Source organism: Schistocerca nitens, chromosome 1 (assembly GCF_023898315.1).
Source record: "Schistocerca nitens isolate TAMUIC-IGC-003100 chromosome 1, iqSchNite1.1, whole genome shotgun sequence".
Taxonomy (NCBI): domain Eukaryota; kingdom Metazoa; phylum Arthropoda; class Insecta; order Orthoptera; family Acrididae; genus Schistocerca; species Schistocerca nitens.
In genome coordinates, this window is record NC_064614.1 from 223,682,305 (window position 1) to 223,703,545 (window position 21,241).

The 21,241-nt window shown below is 41.0% G+C and overlaps 1 protein-coding gene across 1 annotated transcript in view; it reads right to left on the reverse strand.

Annotated features, from left to right (window-relative positions):
* LOC126237927 (polycystin-2-like) overlaps positions 1-21,241 on the reverse strand; it is a 150,683-nt gene that overhangs the window by 14,715 nt on the left and 114,727 nt on the right. The window contains exons 5-6 of the mRNA XM_049947759.1: positions 8,867-8,956; positions 5,765-5,818 (exon numbers count right to left, since the gene is read on the reverse strand). Coding sequence (XP_049803716.1) covers positions 5,765-5,818; positions 8,867-8,956 — 144 coding nt within the window. The remainder of the gene's footprint in view (positions 1-5,764; positions 5,819-8,866; positions 8,957-21,241) is intronic.

Here is a 21,241-nt window from a genome sequence, read left to right on the forward strand (position 1 = left end):
ATTGTAAGTCTATGATCAGGTTGCACTAAGTCATGAACTTTCACATTTTCATTCATTTTTGAGGTGGAAGGATGGCCGGATTGTGGTTGATCTTCACATAATTTTTAAATTTGTTGAACCAGACAAAGACATTTGACTGGCTCATACAAATATCTCCAAAAGTTGATTTAATAGTTCATAAGTCTCAGAAGCTGATTTCCCAGTTTTACAATAAAATTTTACACAAACTCGTTGCTCCATTTTTACATCCATTTTCACACAGACAGAATCCGGCAACAAGCCCTAACTTGCACTCAACCAACTGCCACAATGAACTGAATAAAGGAAACACAGTTTCCTGTCAGAGGGCTTTCAAGGACAAGGCAAAGACTCACTCCCCACCCTTCGTGTACCTGCCCGCCAAACCAGTAAAAAGTAGCAGATCCATTCTTAAAACTTTCCAATCACACCTTGTACATATAGAAAATCCAGGATGAAATATAACAATATTACGAAAAGGAAAGTTGCTACTCACCTTATAGCGGAGATGCTGAGTAGCAGATAGGCACAACTAAAAGACTGTCACAAATAAAGCTTTCGGCCAGTTAAGGCCTTCATAAAAAATAGATGACAGATATACATACACACTCATGCAAATGCAACTCACACAAACGTGACTGTAGTCTGAAGCAATGGTTGCCTGACACTACGGTCATGTGTTTGGAGTTACGTTTGCTTGAGTGTGTGCGTGTGTGTTTGTGTGTGTGTGTGTGTGTGTGTGTGTGTGTGTGTGTGTGTGTGTACATATCTGTTATCTATTTTTGACGAAGGCCTTACTGGCTGAAAGCTTTATTTGTGACAGTCTTTTTGTTGTGCCTATCTGAGACTCAGCATCTCTGCTGTAAGGTGAGTGGAAACTTTCCTTTTTGTAATATTATACATAGTGTTATATCGTGATCAATAATTTATAATGCAAACACCAGAGCTAAAAATACAATTTTGTGACATAAACTGTCACACATGAGTAGTTTTAATTCTTGTTTACTTCCTAACACTCAATATGGTACATAAAATTTATCACCCACAGGATGAACTTTTGCTCACTGTCGCTCATGTACTCAGTCACACTACAGAATTCTTTTTCTATTAGAAACTTTTTTAGGGTTGTAGGAAACATCTAAGTTTTGAAGTCTCTCGGTAATGTATGTATTAACTTTATACTGAAGTATTTAGGATCTTTCTTAAAATCAGAAGTCTATGTGAAACATACCACAATTCTTTTCTGTTTCTTGTATTACAAGGACGAATGGTCTCATTGGTCCCCAGTTTTGTGGGATCTCATAAAGTAGCCACAATTGTCTTGAGTTTATTCAGTGATGAAAATGTCAAAATATTAAGATCTTTGAAACAGTTTCTACAATCAAATCAAATATTCTTTTTTAATATAATCTGAATGGCTTTCTTCTCTTAGTACAAATATTTGTTTCATTCCTGTGATGGTTGAGTTCCCCCATACTGTGATTACATATTGCATGTATGATTCAAAAAGTCCATGATAGAGACTGCACAAGAGGTCTTGCAATGCATACTGAGTCAGTTGTTTTATTACAAATATCACTGAGCTTAGCTTGTTGGAAACAATATTTATCTGTTGCTTTCAGTTAAGCTTACTGTCTCTTGTTACACCTAAAAACATACCTGAAGTTACTCCCTCTAGTTCTCTTTCACCTAGAGAAACATCTGCGTGTTGTTCTTTTTGTTTAGTGATGAAAACCATGTACATAGTTTTTTAAGATTAAGAATTAACTCATTACCCATGAGCCACTGTTCTGTATTGTTTTTCTCAAGTGCTTCAGAAGTGTTGGAAAGATTTTGCATAGTCATATCCTCTGCAGACCATATATTACTTTCATTTCCATATGTTTGTACATTATTTACAAATAAATTCATGAGGATAGGTCCCATTGCAAAACCATAGTTAATGTTTCTAACTTCTGATTTGTATAAATTGTTAATGGTTACATATTTGCTCCCGTTGCTGAGATATGTGTTATCCAGTCTGCTGCTTGACCACAAATAGCAGTGTTCTGTACTTTCCTTCGCAGGACTGCATGCTTAATTTTGACAAACAACTTGGATAAGTCAAGAACAAATCCAGAAACTGCCATCCTGTTATCCAAGGCTTGTGCAATAAATTGTGTTAATGAGTTCTTAGTTCTAATCATGGTGTAGACCAGTGCACTCTAGGTTCCCATTTTGTGTGTTCTATAAATTTCAACTCAGTAAGCTGTGTCAGTGATCACAGATGTCTATTTTATGAATATCAATCTTCTTCACTGCACAAACTTCTCTGAAGAACTTTGAATCAACCGTCAACAACTCGAATTTGTGTGTGTGTGTTTTTTCTTTTTTTTCATTATTTAGGACCCACACATAAGGAGAGTAGCTCCTATGTGCTTAATCTGTGTGATAGCAATTAGGCAGTCATGTAGACATTTGCTGACACTATCAGTAACAACTTCTACCATCTATGGGTAGCTTAAAAAAATGAGCAATTTTGTTGATTTAAATCTAATTCAATACCTTAAATATCACTTTTGATCAGTGTTAAGTCCTTCATGAACCCTTATGTGGACCTCAAAATGTGCAGTGTGCCTGTGTTGTTATAGAGCATGCACTGCAAGGTGTTCAGATGGCTTACCATTTACATTTACTGTAAAAAATCAAACAATGACAGTAAAACTCATTACATCACAGTTTATGATTGTGGCTTGATGAAAATATATGGTTTCCTGACGAAAAACTGCATGAAGCATCACTTCTAAAAGGACAATAAATGAGATATAAAGTGTTAATAGCAGCAATAAACAATGTAGTGAGGTTTTCTGATTGAATTGTGAACTATAAAATTAATTTAAAGCCATAATCATGTCTTGTATATTAATGAAATACTCTCTAAGACATAAAGAAAACAATGCTACACCATGAGGGAATTATCTGAATGGGCCAGAAAGTGGTAGATATGCTGTACATGTACAGACGAACAAATGATTACAATTTCAGAAAAATTGGACGACTTATCCAAGAGAAAGAACTTCACAAATTGAGCAAAATAGTAATGTGTTGGTGTACCTCTAGCTCTTATGCAAGCAGTTATTCTGTTTGGCATTGAGAGATGTCCTCCTGAGGGAAATTGTGCCAAATTCCACCAAAGTAGCGCATTAGGTCATCAAAAACCCAAGCTCATCGGAGGGCCCTGCTCGTAATGCTCCAATTGTTCTCAGTTGGGGAGAGATTTGGGGACTTTCTTAGCCAAGGTAGGGTTTGGCAAGCATGAAGAAAAGCAATAGAAACTTTTCCCATGCACAGGTGGGCATTGTGTTGAAATGTAAGCCCAGGTTGGCTTGCCATGAAGGGGAACAACATGGGGTGTAGAATATTCTCAGTGTAGCACTGTGCTGTAAGAGTGCCATGGGTAATAATCAAAGGAATCCTGGTATGAAATGAAGTGGTACCCCAGACCATCATTCCTGGTTCTCTGGCCATATGGCAGCTGACAATCAGGTTAGTATCCAGCCACTGTCTGGTATTTCTCCAGACATTCTTTGCTGTTCATTAGGGCTTTATTTGAAGTGGTACTCATGAATGAAGACAATTCTACTCCAGTCAATGAGATACCAGACCAAAGGTGCCCGACACCACCACAAATGGGCTTGTTGGTGTTCAGAGGTCAACAGCAGTCAGCACAAGGGGTGCTGTGAGCTCAGCTCCTGTTTATGTGATCCACCTATAAATGCTCTTCAAGGTCACTGAAACACCAGTTGCACATCAGATTGATGACAATGGTGAATCTGGGGCTCCCTGAGTACCTCTCTGAAGATTGCTCAGTCTTCTTATTCTGTCATAGCTCTAGGTTGATCAATTCCTTCTTAACACTGTATTCAAGCAAGGTTCCCCGTTTATGCCTATATTGTTGATAGTGATATCACTCCTATTCAAGCAATTTGCCAATTACTCCAACTGGCTGCTTTGAACCCAACTACACACCCTGTCTCAAATGCTGACATCTGCATGTATTGTTGACGCACTTGTCTGAAATGCACAGTTCATGCCCAACTGAGTACATGGAGTGAAATTCACAAAGACTTTATGCCCTAGTATTGACAGTCCCCTTCTCCTATTCCTAGCAGCTGCATGTTGAAATTGTGCTGCAGCATCACACATTCACCCGTAAGCCACCAGTTTTTATGGTTTTGCATTTTCCATCAATACTTATATGAATATCAATTTGTGACCAGTTTGTGTATCATTGTTTTGCCTTAGAGTCTACATTACTCTTCATATAAAAATGTGTCGTTTGTCTCCATTGCTCTCAAGTGTGAAATGCAAATCATACTGTAGATATTTTTTGTGGATCATCACTCAACAACAGTAAGCATTTTATACTTTCCAAAGCAATGAGTGGTAGCCAATGCCTTTGACGCAGGGTCTCGGCTCTGCTATGGCAGCTGCTGCTGGGTGTTGGCAAGTGGGTCCTAGAGAGGTCTGACAAGAAATCTGTCACAAAAATATTATTGGACAGAACTGTCATTATTGATGTCTCAGAAAGTGAAATACATTGTACTGAACTTCACCTGCCATTTTCTATGCATTTCCCTGTTTTAAAATTTCCAATATCACTTAAAGTCCACTTTATTTGTTCCAAGGACAAGTTTCCAGCCACATTGTTATTAAGTGTAGTTACTGGCAACTGAAAATAAACAAGTCCATGAGCTAGAGGAAGTTTCCCTTATACCCTCATTTAACTGCTGTTCAATCCTTTCCCTCTACAACTGACTAAATGACAACAAATGTGGTATGACTTCTGAGCTATTAGCTGCACATCCCTAGTTGGAATTTAAAGCTGCATTAAATCTGTGACCAGTGAATATTGTGTTTCCTAAAACAGCCATACCAATTCCTCTTAACACTGGAAATAACAGGTTCCTATCCAGCTCTGTCAACTGTATTAATTTATCTCTCAATTGGATTTTGGTAGATGGCATAACTGTATACACTTCTTACTTTGGCAACACACATCACATCACATCACATCACTTACTATTTCTTCTAACACAATTGTGAGTTCTTGAAATTTCCTGATATTATTTCTTCCTGTTGATACTGTCCAATAGCTACTTCTTCTGTTTCTTGCACACTGCCTCCAATTGGAATTATTACCTTTTGTGTCCCAACGTTATCTAAGCACATAGGAACACACATTTTTACATTAAAGCTTTACTTGGAGGTGATCTAGCTCTTTGTTTCTGGTGAGCAAATTGACCAGAAAGATAGTTCCTACAGGCTCTTGGGTGCTATCCAGAGAACTCCCCTGTTCCACCACAAATAGTTTCAGGGGAGTGCACTATCAACACTATGATAAGTGGTTTGGTGTAAACTCGGGGAACAGGACTTTTACCCTGGTAACTCATGCCTTTGCAATGCTGTCACAGTCAACTTGTTGCACTGAGTCAACAATTTAAAAAGTTGTGCCCTAAAATCTACAACTCCCAAAAAGTAGCACAGGAAATCATTCCCAAGAATAACATAAAATCCTGTCCTCTTTTACTAAGCACTTCTATGACAAATTTATACTCTCCTTCACCCATCTCCATGTTGACATGACATGTTCCCAATGGATAAATAATTTCTGTATTCAATCCACTGATGTGGCAGTGAGATGGTTTCAATGATGTTTATTACCATGGGGGTTTATCTGAGTGCCCATGTCTATTAAAATCATTACCAGTTCTCCTTTTATGTTGCCTTTAACAATCATGTTTGTTGCCTCTGTTACTCCCTGAAATGTAATGAGATTAATCAATTTTAATGGAAGCACTGAGCAGTGGCAACACCAGTTCCTTTTCCACCTCCTCGATCTCAAAATCCTCCGTGACCCCTATTTAACATTATCCACAAATGGTCAAATTCAGCACTTCAGTGACCAATCTCTCTACAGTGAGAACAGCAGGGGGGGGGGGGGGGGGGTCCAAACCCTATCGGCTGTGAGCACAGGACATTTACAATGCCTACAATTGGTCTCGGCAGTGAAAATTTTATGGGAGCCATCCCCACAAGACATTTGACTAGACAAAATGGTTAACTCCTTTTCTCTGCAATGTCTGCCTCTTGCAAAGATGGGGTAATGTAAATTTTATTTCCACAGCTCTCGCCTCTGCCTTTTCAAGAAGCACATCACTTCTCCCTTTACTTGACAGCACAAAATAGGTATGGCACAAAACTGAGTGGATGCAGTCGGCAAAAGCTTCAAAATCTTCCCTAGTCCACTGACAGAAGGTGGACAGCTTGCCTTGCTAAAAACTCACATCCTTTTTGCCAGTATATCATTACTTAATCCTTTGGCCAACACACCAAAACTGCTAACACTGCACAGCAGCTGCATGGGATTAGCCAAGCGGTCTAAGGCGCTGCAGTCATGGACTGTGCGGCTGGTCCTGGCGGAGGTTCGAGTCCTCCCTCGGGCATGGGTATGTGTTTGTCCTTAGGATAATTTAGGTTAAGTAGTGTGTACGCTTAGGGACTGATGACCTTAGCAGTTAAGTCCCATAGGATTTCACACACATTAGAACATTTTGAACTGTGCAACAACTCTACTGAGTCTATGTAGGACCTTGCATCTCCAGTTAACTCCAGGTGCTTGATATACAACTGAAACCCATCAGGCCAACATTTGGTGGTAAGAAGTTAACAGTGAGAAAACTGCTGAACACACTGGATTGCAATATAGGAAAAAGGATTTCAGCACATGTCACGGAATCTTCAATAGTTGCTTGTTCAGTTAAATCTAGTGGTTGATGAGATAGCAACTCTTGTTTTGCTTGCAATTGTTCCAGTAGTTGTAAGTTCTTAATAGCAAGGGTCACTATCTAATTCAGCAGAAGTAGATCACTACTGCTCATCTATGAAGTGCAAGAGATGCACAGGAAAATTTTAATCATAAACATGAAGATATGTTGTGATTTCTCTCTTGGGCTTGGCACCTAAATCACAGAATTATTGTTTTCTTCTCCAATGCTTGTTGCATCTCCAGCAGTTTGGAGCTATAAAATGGTACTTTAGCATCACTTACAGTAGCTGTTTCGATGTTGAGATGAGGTTGCATCAATGGGATGCTAACATCCCGGATAGAAAGATGCAGGCCCTCATGGCTACTACATTCTGTGTGGCTGGGTTGGCTTGTCTGTCAGCAGCACGAAGCATGGTGAGGCTACTGCAGGTGATATTGTGGAATCTGCTGACCCCAATAGCACAGAGATCAGTGGTGGCAAGAAGCAGGCAGGTAGTGGTGGACTGCATATCAACTCATGGCTTTGTCTGTTTCTCACTGGTCCTATGTAGCTTTTGATGCTTAATTCATGGTAAATGTTGCCACAAAAATTATGGCCTCCCTTATAGGTTGCAAATGGGGGGATCCCACTAATGGGACTGGTTTGTGCAGGTGCAGAAAGGCTCTGGCCGGAACATATGAGGATATAAGCATCTGAAGGGAGTTCTTTTTAAACAAAAGAGTTGATCTGGAAGCATATTCTTCAGTTCAGAGTTGGAAAGTGAGGCCATTAGCTAGCCAAGGTGCTCATGGAAACGTGTTAAAACAAAGTCTGAACAATAAGGAGAGAGAAAATATGGTTCACATCATAGTTAGTTGAAAGCTGGAGCCAACAGAGGGCCCAATCTTGGACTAATGTTCCAGCAATGAGCTGCAGCCAACATTAAATATTCAAAGTTTTGCACAGCAACTTGGTCAGTATGTTCTATGAGAACAAGCAACCTCTGTTCAAGCAGCTATTGTACTCAGCACATAGGCCACAACAAATTGTACTCAGACATTACAGAGAAAAATTAAGTGAGAAAAAAAAATAGAAATAACAATAAAAATTTGCAGTACCCTCTTGATTGGGTAGGTGATATGGATATTAAAAACAATAGTTGAGTTGTGCAAGAGCTGGAGCATTGGCTTTATTTCAAAGTATGACAGCTGTTTTTATCATAATATTCACACCGACATATGAACCAATCAGTGTAAGTAAATTAGCACTAGCCATAATGTGTTGATCGTTTTCTTTACAGAAGTTGCTTGATATTGCAGCTTCAGCCTTTTAATGGATAAGTTGACTTGTTCTGCATCCCTGAAGGCTCTCCTTCATTATGGAGTGTGAATGACTGACTAAATGAATGACTGAATGCATTACTGTGTCTCTCAACTCATTAAAATTTCACTTGTGAATCTTGTGATGTGTGACCTTCTTTAATTAAAATTCATAATTTATGGACGGGGTCAGAAAACTAAATGACCAATATATATTCATATAATATTTTTGTGAAAGTACACTACTGCAGCTTTTATCTTACCTGATTCTTGTGGCATGCAGTATTGTTGTTTTCACACACTAATTTTATTGATTTGTTTGCCACCTAAGTGATGGGAACCAGAAATCATGCTACTTTTGCTTTCACTGATATTACCTCTAATGAACTTGCCACAAGATTTTCTTATGCCTTTATTCATTCACAGTGTTACAATTAAAAACGCCAACAACCACCTTACAGTATTTAACTGGAGAGGCACGTGTAGGAAGCACATATATCCAGTGCAGCACAATAAAATTGATGATAACCAAACAATATTGATCCAAAAATGTTGAACTAACATGATGAGAAAAACAAAGAGTCAAAATTTGTAGTTGTATTTGTTGTTTTGCAAATATTTGCTTCTGGACCTATCTCAGACATTATGACTGCAAGTCTGAATGGCATATAATTTCAGAACAAAAGAGTGTGCTGGGATTCCTGTATAATGATAGCTGAATACTTTTATTTTACAACTTACCTTTGTTCCAAAAAGGCTATATCCCAGTTGGGCATATGCACAAATAGCAATGAAAAACAGTAATCCAAAAGCAGCAAGATCTTTAGCACACTGAAAAGGAAAGATTATATTGTTTTGTTAGCTCAGTAATTAAAAATTATAATATTTATTAATCATCATATGGCATGTGAAGGCTTTACAGTACCCGTTTAAGTGCTTCATTCAGTTGAGCTGTTGTGTGGGTTATGTTAATATACTTCAATACTTTTATCCAGACGAAGAAAACAAGAAAGGCAGCTACAGCATTACACTGTTTTTCCCATAATGCTACATACTCTAAATTTGAGTATTCAGTTGTATTTTCTATTAATTTTTCCAACACACCTCTTGTGATGACAAGTTTATGCAAGCTGTAGGCAATGGAGATGTATGACAGCTGTATAAAAAAGTGAAATACATTATTTAGGCCTACACCAATTCCTTGCATAATGAGGAAGTGAACATGCTTCTTTCTGTTAAAATATTTCTCTTGTGAAATAATCAGTAAGAGAATATTATAAATACAATGCTACATTTGTATGGTTATGGAGATTCAACAATAATGTAGCTCATGTAACTTATGAATTTTAATGAAGAGCTAGGTAATCAAATAACTAAGTGATCACAGACAACTTATGCAGGTCCCTTCAATCTCATCAGATATGTCATAGTATTTTTCATACAGTTTCTATTCAAGTGACTTAGATCCATATACCTCAAGTCTATGCATGGAGTAAGATTTTAATCTGTCAGTGGTTTCACTGAACTATAAATCTGTTTCAGTGTGAACAATCTGGTAGATTAATCTAGAGAGAGGAGCCAAGTTTTTGCTTGCTAATGTTCACAAATGTCTTTGCCAATAGAACATATAATGGCTGCAACTATAAAATGATGTTTTGTCCTCTGTAGGCACTGGGTTCATATAATAATGATGCCAAATCATAGTGATTTATGTGTGAATCTCCAAACAGTTTCTCCAGAAGAGCTAAGCCAGTTTCTCCCTCTTCCTTGTTCACGTCAAACACCAATGACAGAACAAAATCAAACAGTGAAAAATCCAGGTTGAAATATCAATAATATTATGAAAAGGATAGATTGCTACTCACTGTAAATATAGGACACTGAGTTGCAGACAGACACAATGAAAATATTGTTTGACAGTACTGTTGGCAGAATATCACTTTATTCCTTCAGTTGTTTCATTATATGCTATAGTGGCTTAGAGGAGTTTAAACAAAAAGCAAGGCAAAATTTTCCATCAGCTGGAGAACTGATAGCTCATGGATGGTATAGATGGTATCAACTGCTCACAGGATTATGTACATGTGCAGCTAATCATAAAAAATTGAAAGAAAATTGTATATATATGTTCCTGAGCTGTTTAAACAGACAGAACTTGATGAAGGAAAATAAATGTAAACTTTGTAGAAGAGTATAAGTAAAGTACAGCCATCCATAACCTGAAGGTTAGTTTGACGAACACAGTGCTTTACTACATATGTTCCTGTTGTAGGTGATAAGCCCATAACTTTTTCTAACTTTGGAACTGGATTATGTAGATAGATATTTAGTTAGTTCCATGTACTATAGATCATATGTGCCGAGTGATAAATGGTGCTCACATGGAACATTTATAAGGTTCTTGGTTAAACTGTTTGAGTTGATTTTTCATTTGACATATCATTTATAACTGTAAGTTTAATGCAATAGATATTATAAAATGTTAAAACCCCAATATTCATTTATAAATGCCCTGTACAGCCACAGAATGTGACAAAACTGGATGGGCTGTATGGTGTTTTTAAAGCTAGTCAATTTGTGCAAAACTAGCTAAGAACTATAACAAAAACATCATTTACTCTATTCCCTGCGGATGCTTCATTGGTCAACTTGACAATAATGTTCACATCTTCTTCCAAAAAGGATTAATTTTTCTTCCTAATTCAAATAAAATGGAGGACATTACAGTAACATATATATCAAGAACAGTTATAAGCCCATGATTGAACACTACGGAATGCCCACTGCAGTTGGACCCTGTAATGAATGTCTGTAGAAAATGTTTCAAGAGGTGGGCAAGAAACAAAATTGTGAGTTTTGCCATAAAAGATTGGATGAGTTTCAAAATGTGTTATGCACAATGAATTAAATTTGAAAATAAGTAGGTCTGCACAAAACTTTTTGTATCTCAAAATACTGCTAGTTACTTATTTGGTTTTGTATAGATTACTTTGGTACAAAATGATAAGTATATTTCAATTGTATATGCAAAGCATATTTTTTGTGTTACTAATGAAAATGTGGATGCCATTTTTTTTAATTATTTAATTAATTTATTTTTTTGATTCATTGATCTGAAATCACACCCATATATGATTAAATCCAGGGTAGGTATCCAAGGAAAAAGGTAAGAAAAAAAGCTAAAAATATTGTCAAAAACATTTATTCATTCTCCCATAACATTAGGTTGAAATTAAAATTCAGAAATTGTGAAAGTAGTCAGCATGACTGAGAAAATCCAGCTGGATATCAACAAAAATGCTATTACATTAATACCCCTTGAAGAGGACGCTTGGGGGAAAAGCTTTAAAAATGGCTTTTCAGCTTTGATGTTATCTGTTATACATACCTTTGTTTGGTTATAAAATTTCATTTCTGTTCAATGGATTTACTGGAATGCTTTCATGATTTCTGTTTTTTAGTGTTGGCAGGCATAACCGGAGGTGAACAAAATGTGTTTCAAAAGCCATATTTTTGGGGTTGATTAGGGAAAGCGTGGCCCAGAGCCAAAATAAGATTAGTCGAATGTAAGAAACCTCCAAAATGCTATCTCAAGTTGGCTGGTAGAATGAACATTTAGCAGGCTAGACTCCAGCAAGGTAACCCTGTCACTCCAGCATGTCACTGTTGAATAGTACGCCAACTGGAATGCAGAATTCATAGCTCTGTGTAGTGCTGTTAGCACCTATAGGCTATAAGGAAGTCCTAATCTTGGAGAGCACATTCTTTCCACTTTGTAAATTCATTCTTTCTTCCTTTTCTTTTAGCGCAGAAAATCGTATTTTTTCCACTGATGTGTTTGTGATTAAGTAAAGATGTACAGCCGGCCGTGGTGGCCAAGCGGTTCTAGGCGCTACAGTCTGGAACCGCGTGGCTGCTACGGTAGCAGGTTCGAATCCTGCCTCGGGCATGGATGTGTGTGATGTCCTTAGGTTAGTTAGGTTTAAGTAGTTCTAAGTTCCAGGGGACTGATGACCACAGAAGTTAAGTCCCATAGTGCTCAGAGCCAGCCAAATATGTACACATCTACAATATAGCATGGCTGGTTCTTCTGATACACAACAATAGCTCTGTCAAATTGAATGCAGAACTACCAAGCCATTATGAGTTTTCTTTTTCCACAGTCAAATGGCAAATTATTGTTGTGATTCTGCTGTGCATCAAGCTCGTTACATTGAGCTCAGAATATGTTCTAACATTCTGCAATACATGCATGTCAATGATACAGAATGGTAGTTTTGTGGATAATTTGTGCTACTCTTTCTGTAGATGGGTGTGACCTGTGCTCTCTTCCAACTATTGGCCACAGGTTTTTGTTCAAGGGATGTATGGTTTATAATGGGTTAAATGGGGGTCCAGATCATTCCAAAATTCTATATAGAATTTCTAAAAGCAAAATTTTACTGTCCAAAGGTGGCCAAACAGACAGTTAAGTTAACCATTTTAAATTCTTAGGACAGAGGGTAGATGGAAGGCTTTGTTGAAAGTATTGCATTCAAGATGATGTGTAGAAAATGAGCCTCTGTCTTTGCAATAACAATTACCTCCACTGTGTTTGATACTACATGAGACTTTGTTCACTTTGCTTACTTTCACTCTACTTTATCATATCATGTTATACAGGGTGCAACAGAAACAACTTACAGTTTTTAAACTTTCATTCATGGGACACTCACTAAGCACTGCTGTAGTACCATGCGCTATTATGGGCACTATTCTTTTACTTGAGCTGGAACACTGATCTGTGGAACACTGCATCGTGTTGGTACAGGAGTTTACAAGTTGACCTCCTTCAGTTCATAAACCAGAAAACATGAATCGTGTACAGGATGCAATTTTGCATAGTCCTCAATGGTCAGCTTGGCGGCAAGCTGTCGCATCTACATCTACATGGTTACTCTGCAATTCACACTCAAGTGCCTGGCAGAGGGTTCATCGAACCATTTTCATACTACTTATTTACCATTCCACTCTCGAATGACACTTGGGAAAAAGGAACACCTAAATCTTTCCGTTTGAGCTCAGATTTCTCTTATTTTATTATGATGATCATTTCTCCCTACGTAGGTGGGTGTCAACAAAATATTTTCGCATTTGGAAGAGAAAGTTAGTGATTGAAATTTTCTAAATAGATCTCGCCGCAAAGAAAACCGCCTTTGTTTCAGTGACTGCCATCCCAACTCGCATATCATGTCAGTGACACTCTCACCCCTATTGCGTGATAACACGAAACGAGCTGCCCTTCTTTGCACTTTTTCAATGTCCTCCATCAATCCTACAGGGTGTTTCAAAAATGACCCGTATATTTGAAACGGCAATAAAAACTAAACGAGCAGCGATAGAAATACACCGTTTGTTGCAATATGCTTGGGACAACAGTACATTTTCAGGCGGACAAACTTTCGAAATTACAGTAGTTACAATTTTCAACAACAGATGGCGCTGCAAGTGATGTGAAAGATATAGAAGACAACGCAGTCTGTGGGTGCGCCATTCTGTACGTCGTCTTTCTGCTGTAAGCGTGTGCTGTTCACAACGTGCAAGTGTGCTGTGGACAACATGGTTTATTCCTTAGAACAGAGGATTTTTCTGGTGTTGGAATTCCACCGCCTAGAACACAGTGTTGTTGCAACAAAACGAAGTTTTCAACGGAGGTTTAATGTAACCAAAGGACCGAAAAGCGATACAATAAAGGATCTGTTTGCAAAATTTCAACAGACTGTGAACGTGGCGGATGAACGTGCTGGAAAGGTAGGGCGACCGCGTACGGCAACCACAGAGGGAAACGCGCAGTTAGTGCAGCAGGTGATCCAACAGCGGCCTCGGTTTCCGTTCGCCGTGTTGCAGCTGCGGTCCAAATGACGCCAACGTCCACGTATCGTCTCATGCGCCAGAGTTTACACCTCTATCCATACAAAATTCAAACGTGGCAACCCCTCAGTGCCGCTACCATTGCTGCACGAGAGACATTCGCTAACGATATAGTGCACAGGATTGATGACGGCGATATGCATGTGGGCAGCATTTGGTTTACTGACGAAGCTTATTTTTACCTGGACAGCTTCGTCAATAAACAGAACTGGCGCATATTGGGAACCGAAAAGCCCCATGTTGCAGTCCCATCGTCCCTGCATCCTCAAAAAGTACTGGTCTGGGCCGCCATTTCTTCCAAAGGAATCATTGGCCCATTTTTCAGATCTGAAACGATTACTGCATCACGCTATCTGGACATTCTTCGTGAATTTGTGGCGGTACAAACTGCCTTAGACGACACTGCGAACACCTCGTGGTTTATGCAAGATGGTGCCCGGCCACATCGCACGGCCGACGTCTTCAATTTCCTGACTGAATATTTCAATGATCGTGTGATTGCTTTGGGCTATTCAAAACATACAGGAGGCGGCGTGGATTGGCCTCCCTATTCGCCAGACATGAACCCCTGTGACTTCTTTCTGTGGGGACACTTGAAAGACCAGGTGTACCGCCAGAATCCAGAAACAATTGAACAGCTGAAGCAGTACATCTCATCTGCATGTGAAGCCATTCCGCCAGACACGTTGTCAAAGGTTTCGGGTAATTTCATTCAGAGACTACGCCATATTATTGCTACGCATGGTGGATATGTGGAAAATATCGTACTATAGAGTTTCCCAGACCGCAGCGCCATCTGTTGTTGACAATTGTAACTACTGTAATTTCGAAAGTTTGTCTGCCTGAAAATGTACTGTTGTCCCAAGCATATTGCAACAAACGGTGTATTTCTATCGCTGCTCGTTTAGTTTGTATTGCCGTTTCAAATATACCGGTCATTTTTGAAACACCCTGTACCTGGTAAGAATCCCATACTGCGCAGCAATACTCCAGCAGAGGACGGGCAGGTGTAACATAGGCTGTCTGTTTAGTGGGCTTGTCGCATCTTCTAAGTGTTCTGTCAACAAAGTGCAGTCTTTGTTTCACCTTCCCCACAATATTATCTATGTGGTCTTTCCAATTTAAGTTGCACATAATTGTAATTCCTAGGTATTTAGTCGAACTGACAGCCCTCAGATCTGTGCGGTTTATCGTATACCCAAAATTTATCAGATTTATTTTAGTACCCATGTGGATGACCTCGCACTTTTCTTTGTTTAGTGCCAATTGCCACTTTTTGCTCCATACAGAAATTCTCTCTAGATCATCTGATGATTTTACCAGACGGTAAATTACAGCATCATCTGCAAACAATCTAAGGGGGCTGCTCAGATTATCACCTAGATCATTTATGTGAATCAGGAACAGTAGAGGGCCTATGACACTACCTTGCGGAAAGCCAGGTATCACTTCTGTTCTACTCAATGATTTACCGTCTGTCACTATGAACTGTGACCTCTCTGAGAGGAAATCACGAATCCAGTCTCACAACTGAGATCATACTCCATATGTATGCAATCTGATTAATAGTTGCTTGTGAGGAACGGTGTCAAAAGCCTTCTGGAAATCAAGGAATATGGAATCGATCTGAGATCCCTTGTTGACAGCACTCATTACTTCATGGGAATAAAGAGCTAGCTGTGTTGCACAAGAATGATATTTTCTGAATCCATGTTGGTTATGTATCAATAAGTCATTTTCTTCAAGGTGATTCTTAATGTTCGAGTACAATATGTGCTCCAAAATTCCACTGCAAATTGAGGTTAATGATATGGGTCTGTAATTCAATGGGTTACTCCTATTTCCTTTCTTGAATATTGGTGTGACCTGGGCTACTTTCCAGTCTTTAGGAGCAGACCTTTCGTCAAGGGAGCAGTTGCATATGATTGCTAAGAAAGGCGCTATTGTGTCTGCATACCCTGAAAGGAACATGATTGGTATACCATCTGGACCGGGAGACTTGCCTTTCCTAAGTGATTTGAGTTGTTTCGCAACACCTAAGATATCTACTTCTATGTCACTCATGCTAACAGCTGTTCTGGTTTCAAATTCTGGAATATTTACTTCGCCTTCTTTCGTGAAGGAATTACGGAAAACTATATTTAGTAACTCCGCTCACCAGTAACATTTCCATCGCTATTGCACAGTGACGGTATTGACTGTTTTTTGCCACTGGTGTACTTTACATACGACCAGAATTTCTGTGGGTTATCTACCATATTTTGAGACAATGATTCATTGTAGAAACTATTAAAAGAATCACGCATTGATGTCTGCACTAAATTTCGAGCTTCCGTGAAACTTAGCCAGTCTTGGGGATTTTGCGTTCTTCTGAATTTGGCGTGCTTTTTTCGTTGTTTCTGCAACAGTGTTCTGACGTGTTTTGTGTAGCGTGGTGGATCAGTCCCGTCTCTTATTAACTTATGTGGTATGAATCTATCTATTGCTGTCGATACTGTATCTTTGAATTTGACCCATATCTGGTCTACAATTACATAATTAGCTTGGAAGGAATGCAGACTCTCTCTTAGGAACGCATCAGCGAATTTTTATCTGCTGTTTTACATAGATATATTTTGCGTTTATTTATAGTGGTTTTAGTTGATATGGTTTTGAGCCTCGCTACAATGACCATGTGTTCACAAATCCCTGTATCCGTCATGATGCTCTCTATTAGATCAGTATTACTTGTGGCTAAGAGGTCAAGTGCGTTTTTGCAACCATTTACAATTCGTGATGGCTCATGAAATAATTGTTCAAAGCAATTCTCAGAGAAAGCATTTACTACAATTTCGGAACATGTTTTCTGTTTACCACTGGCTTTGAACATATACACTCCTGGAAATTGAAATAAGAACACCGTGAATTCATTGTCCCAGGAAGGGGAAACTTTATTGACACATTCCTGGGGTCAGATACATCACATGATCACACTGACAGAACCACAGGCACATAGACACAGGCAACAGAGCATGCACAATGTCGGAACTAGTACAGTGTATATCCACCTTTCGCAGCAATGCAGGCTGCTATTCTCCCATGGAGACGATCGTAGAGATGCTGGATGTAGTCCTGTGGAACGGCTTGCCATGCCATTTCCACCTGGCGCCTCAGTTGGACCAGCGTTCGTGCTGGACGTGCAGACCGCGTGAGACGACGCTTCATCCAGTCCCAAACATGCTCAATGGGGGACAGATCCGGAGATCTTGCTGGCCAGGGTAGTTGACTTACACCTTCTAGAGCACGTTGGGTGGCACGGGATACATGCGGACGTGCATTGTCCTGTTGGAACAGCAAGTTCCCTTGCCGGTCTAGGAATGGTAGAACGATGGGTTCGATGACGGTTTGGATGTACCGTGCACTATTCAGTGTCCCCTCGACGATCACCAGTGGTGTACGGCCAGTGTAGGAGATCGCTCCCCACACCATGATGCCGGGTGTTGGCCCTGTGTGCCTCGGTCGTATGCAGTCCTGATTGTGGCGCTCACCTGCACGGCGCCAAACACGCATACGACCATCATTGGCACCAAGGCACAAGCCACTCTCATCGCTGAAGACGACACGTCTCCATTCGTCCCTCCATTCACGCCTGTCGCGACACCACTGGAGGCGGGCTGCACGATGTTGGGGCGTGAGCGGAAGACGGCCTAACGGTGTGCGGGACCGTAGCCCAGCTTCATGGAGACGGTTGCGAATGGTCCTCGCCGATACCCCAGGAGCAACAGTGTCCCTAATTTGCTGGGAAGTGGCGGTGCGGTCCCCTACGGCACTGCGTAGGATCCTACGGTCTTGGCGTGCATCCGTGCGTCGCTGCGGTCCGGTCCCAGGTCGACGGGCACGTGCACCTTCCGCCGACCACTGGCGACAACATCGATGTACTGTGGAGACCTCACGCCCCACGTGTTGAGCAATTCGGCGGTACGTCCACCCGGCCTCCCGCACGCCCACTATACGCCCTCGCTCAAAGTCCGTCAACTGCACATACGGTTCACGTCCACGCTGTCGCGGCATGCTACCAGTGTTAAAGACTGCGATGGAGCTACGTATGCCAGGGCAAACTGGCTGACACTGACGGCGGCGGTGCACAAATGCTGCGCAGCTAGCGCCATTCGACGGCCAACACCGCGGTTCCTGGTGTGTCCGCTGTGCCGTGCGTGTGATCATTGCTTGTACAGCCCTCTCGCAGTGTCCGGAGCAAGTATGGTGGGTCTGACACACCGGTGTCAATGTGTTCTTTTTTCCATTTCCAGGAGTGTAGGTATTTTCGCCAACAAATCGAGGGTAGATTGAAGTCTCCACCAATTATAGCTGTAAGAGTGGGGTACTTACTTGCAATGAGATTCAAGTTTTCTTTGAACCGTTCAGCTATTATATCATCTGAGTCGGGGGGGGGGGGGTTGGTATAAGGAGCCAATTATTATTTTCGTATGACTGTTGAGTATAACCTCTACCCATAGTAATTTGCAGGAACTATCTATTTCAACATCACTACAAGATAAACTGCTACCAACAGACACAAACACACCACACTTTATTTAACCTATCCTTTCTGAACATGGTTTGCGCCTCTGTAAAAATTTTGGCAGAATTTATCTCTAGCTTTAGCCAGATTTCTGTGCCTATAAAGATTTCAGCTTCAGTGCTTTCCATCAGCACTTGAAGCTCTGGTGCTTTTCCAACAAAGCTACGACAATTTACGACTACAATACCGACTGTTGCTTGGTCAATTCTCGTCGTTTCTTTGCCCTGTACCTTTTGAGACTGGAGCCATTTTTTATCTTTTCCCAAACTGTCTAACCTAAAAAACCGCCCAGTCCACGCCACACAGCCCCTGCTACTCGTGTGGCCGCCTTCAGTGTGTAGTGGACACCTAACCTATTTAGCGGAACCCGAAACCCCACCACCCTGTGGCGCAAGTCGAGAAATCTGCAGCCTACACGGTCGCAGAACCGTCTGAGCCTCTGATTCAGACCCTCCACTCAGCTCTGTACCAAAGGTCCACAATCGGTCCTGTCGACGATGCTGCAGATGGTGAGCTCTGCCTTCATCTCGCTAGCAAGACTGGCAGTCTTCACCAACTCAGATAGCCGCCGGAAACCAGAGAGAATCTCTTCCGATCCATAGCGACATACGTCATTAGTGCCAACATGAGCCACTACCTGCAGTTGGCTGCACGCTGTACCCTTCATGGCCTCCGGAAGGACCCTTTCGACATCTTGGATAACTGACTCCCCCCAGTATGCACACGGAGTGCACATTGGCTTTCTTCCCGTCCTTAGATGCCTTATTCCTAAGGGGCTCTATCACCCGCCTAACAGTGGAACTTCCAATGACAAGGAATCCCACCCTCTGCGCTTGTCTGGACCTCTCAGGAAGACCGTCCACTGCCGCAACAGGTTTGGCCGCCCTTTCTGGCTCAGAAGTGCTTTCAGCAGTGGGTAGTACCTCAAACCTGTTACGGAGGCGTAAGGGTACAGCCTTGCGGCCAGCACCAAATTTCGCCTTCCACCCAGGGATTCATGATCCTGCCTCATTTCACCAATCACCGTCAGTCAAGTGTCAGCCGGCAGGCACGTCCGGATCCGAGGGCGCAGTGGCATCAGAGATCCCAGGCGATTCTACAGGTTCCAGAGGCACCAAAGCGCTCGCCTAGGGTATCCCAATGTCACCGTAGCCCAGGGCAACAGCCTGGAGCCTATCGACCATGGGAAACACGGTGGCCGATTCCCCATGAATCTGTACACAACAGGCGCAGTCCCTATCCATCCCTAACAATTTTTTTCCTCTTTTATCTCACAAGCCGTTCAAAACAAACAGATGACTGAAGAATACACGAATTTATACTATACGGGTAGTAAAACGCGATGCTGCAACTCTCAAATACTATAATACGTGCAGTCATGGACTGTGCGGCTGGTCCCGGCAGAAGTTCGAGTCCTCCCTCAGGCATGGGTGTGTGTGTTTGTCCTTAGGATAATTCAGGTTAAGTAGTGTGTAAGCTTAGGGACTGATGACCTTAGCAGTTAAGTCCATAAGATTTCACACACATTTGAACATTTGAACTATAATACGCCCGAAATTTGTGAATTAAACTATGCAAGTACCCAAAAACACGCAAAGAAATTAAGAATTAAACTATGAAACAAATAAGTGAGCTAAGAGGGCGTCTTGCTGCTGGCTGCTGCTTATCCAACGATGGCAGGGAGCTCACTTGGATTGACAGATACCAGAGTTCACCATATCCTGTCTAAATATTTTCACTATCGTGTGTACAAGATCCAAGATGTCCACAAGCTCACTGAGAGGGACAATGTGATGAGACTTCAATTTTGCAACAAGTTCTAGGAGCTTCTGTAAATTGCAGAGTACACTGTGAACAGGTTACAGTCAGATGAGACCCATTTCCACTGTTCTGGATATGTAAACAAACAGAACTGTCAGTTCTGGGCTGCACACAACCCACGTGAATTACTGGAACATCCAATGCAAAGTGCAAAAGTGACAGTATGGTGCACCATTTCCTTCAAGTGCATTACTGTCTGATTTTTTCTGAAAATTGGGGCCATACTGTAAAAGTAAATTCTGAGCATTACACAGCCATGTTTCAAACATTTCTGTGTCCCCATTGTCACCTATGATTTCAGCAAGATGGAGCCATGGCCCATACTACACTTCTTTCCATGGGAGCCCCGAATGAAATGTTTCCCAGCAAAGTCATTTCTCAATTTGGGAACATCAAATGGCTTGCTCATTCACCTGACCTGTGCACGCACACTGCCCAGAAGTGAGCAGTCAGACTAATCTGCACTATCAGTTCACAAACTTTGTGTAGGCTGTTGATCAGGTGTTGAGAATTCTACCTCTGCTGTCCCTCTACATATATTCCATCATAGGACTTGTTGTTGACAATATTGTCTCATTCAGAAAAAACTGCAATATTTATTCAGCGAACACTGCAAGAAAAATGATGTACAAAAAATGCTATACATTTGGATAACACTTCCTTAAGCATTGCATGGAAAGGTGTGCACTATTCAGCAGGATTCATTTTCAGTAGGCTGCCAGTAGAACTGAAAACATTGCATGATAAACCCATAGTACTCAAACCCAAGTTGAAAAGTTTCTTTGTGGTCCCTGCCTTCTGTTCTGTACAGGAGTTCTTCAGAG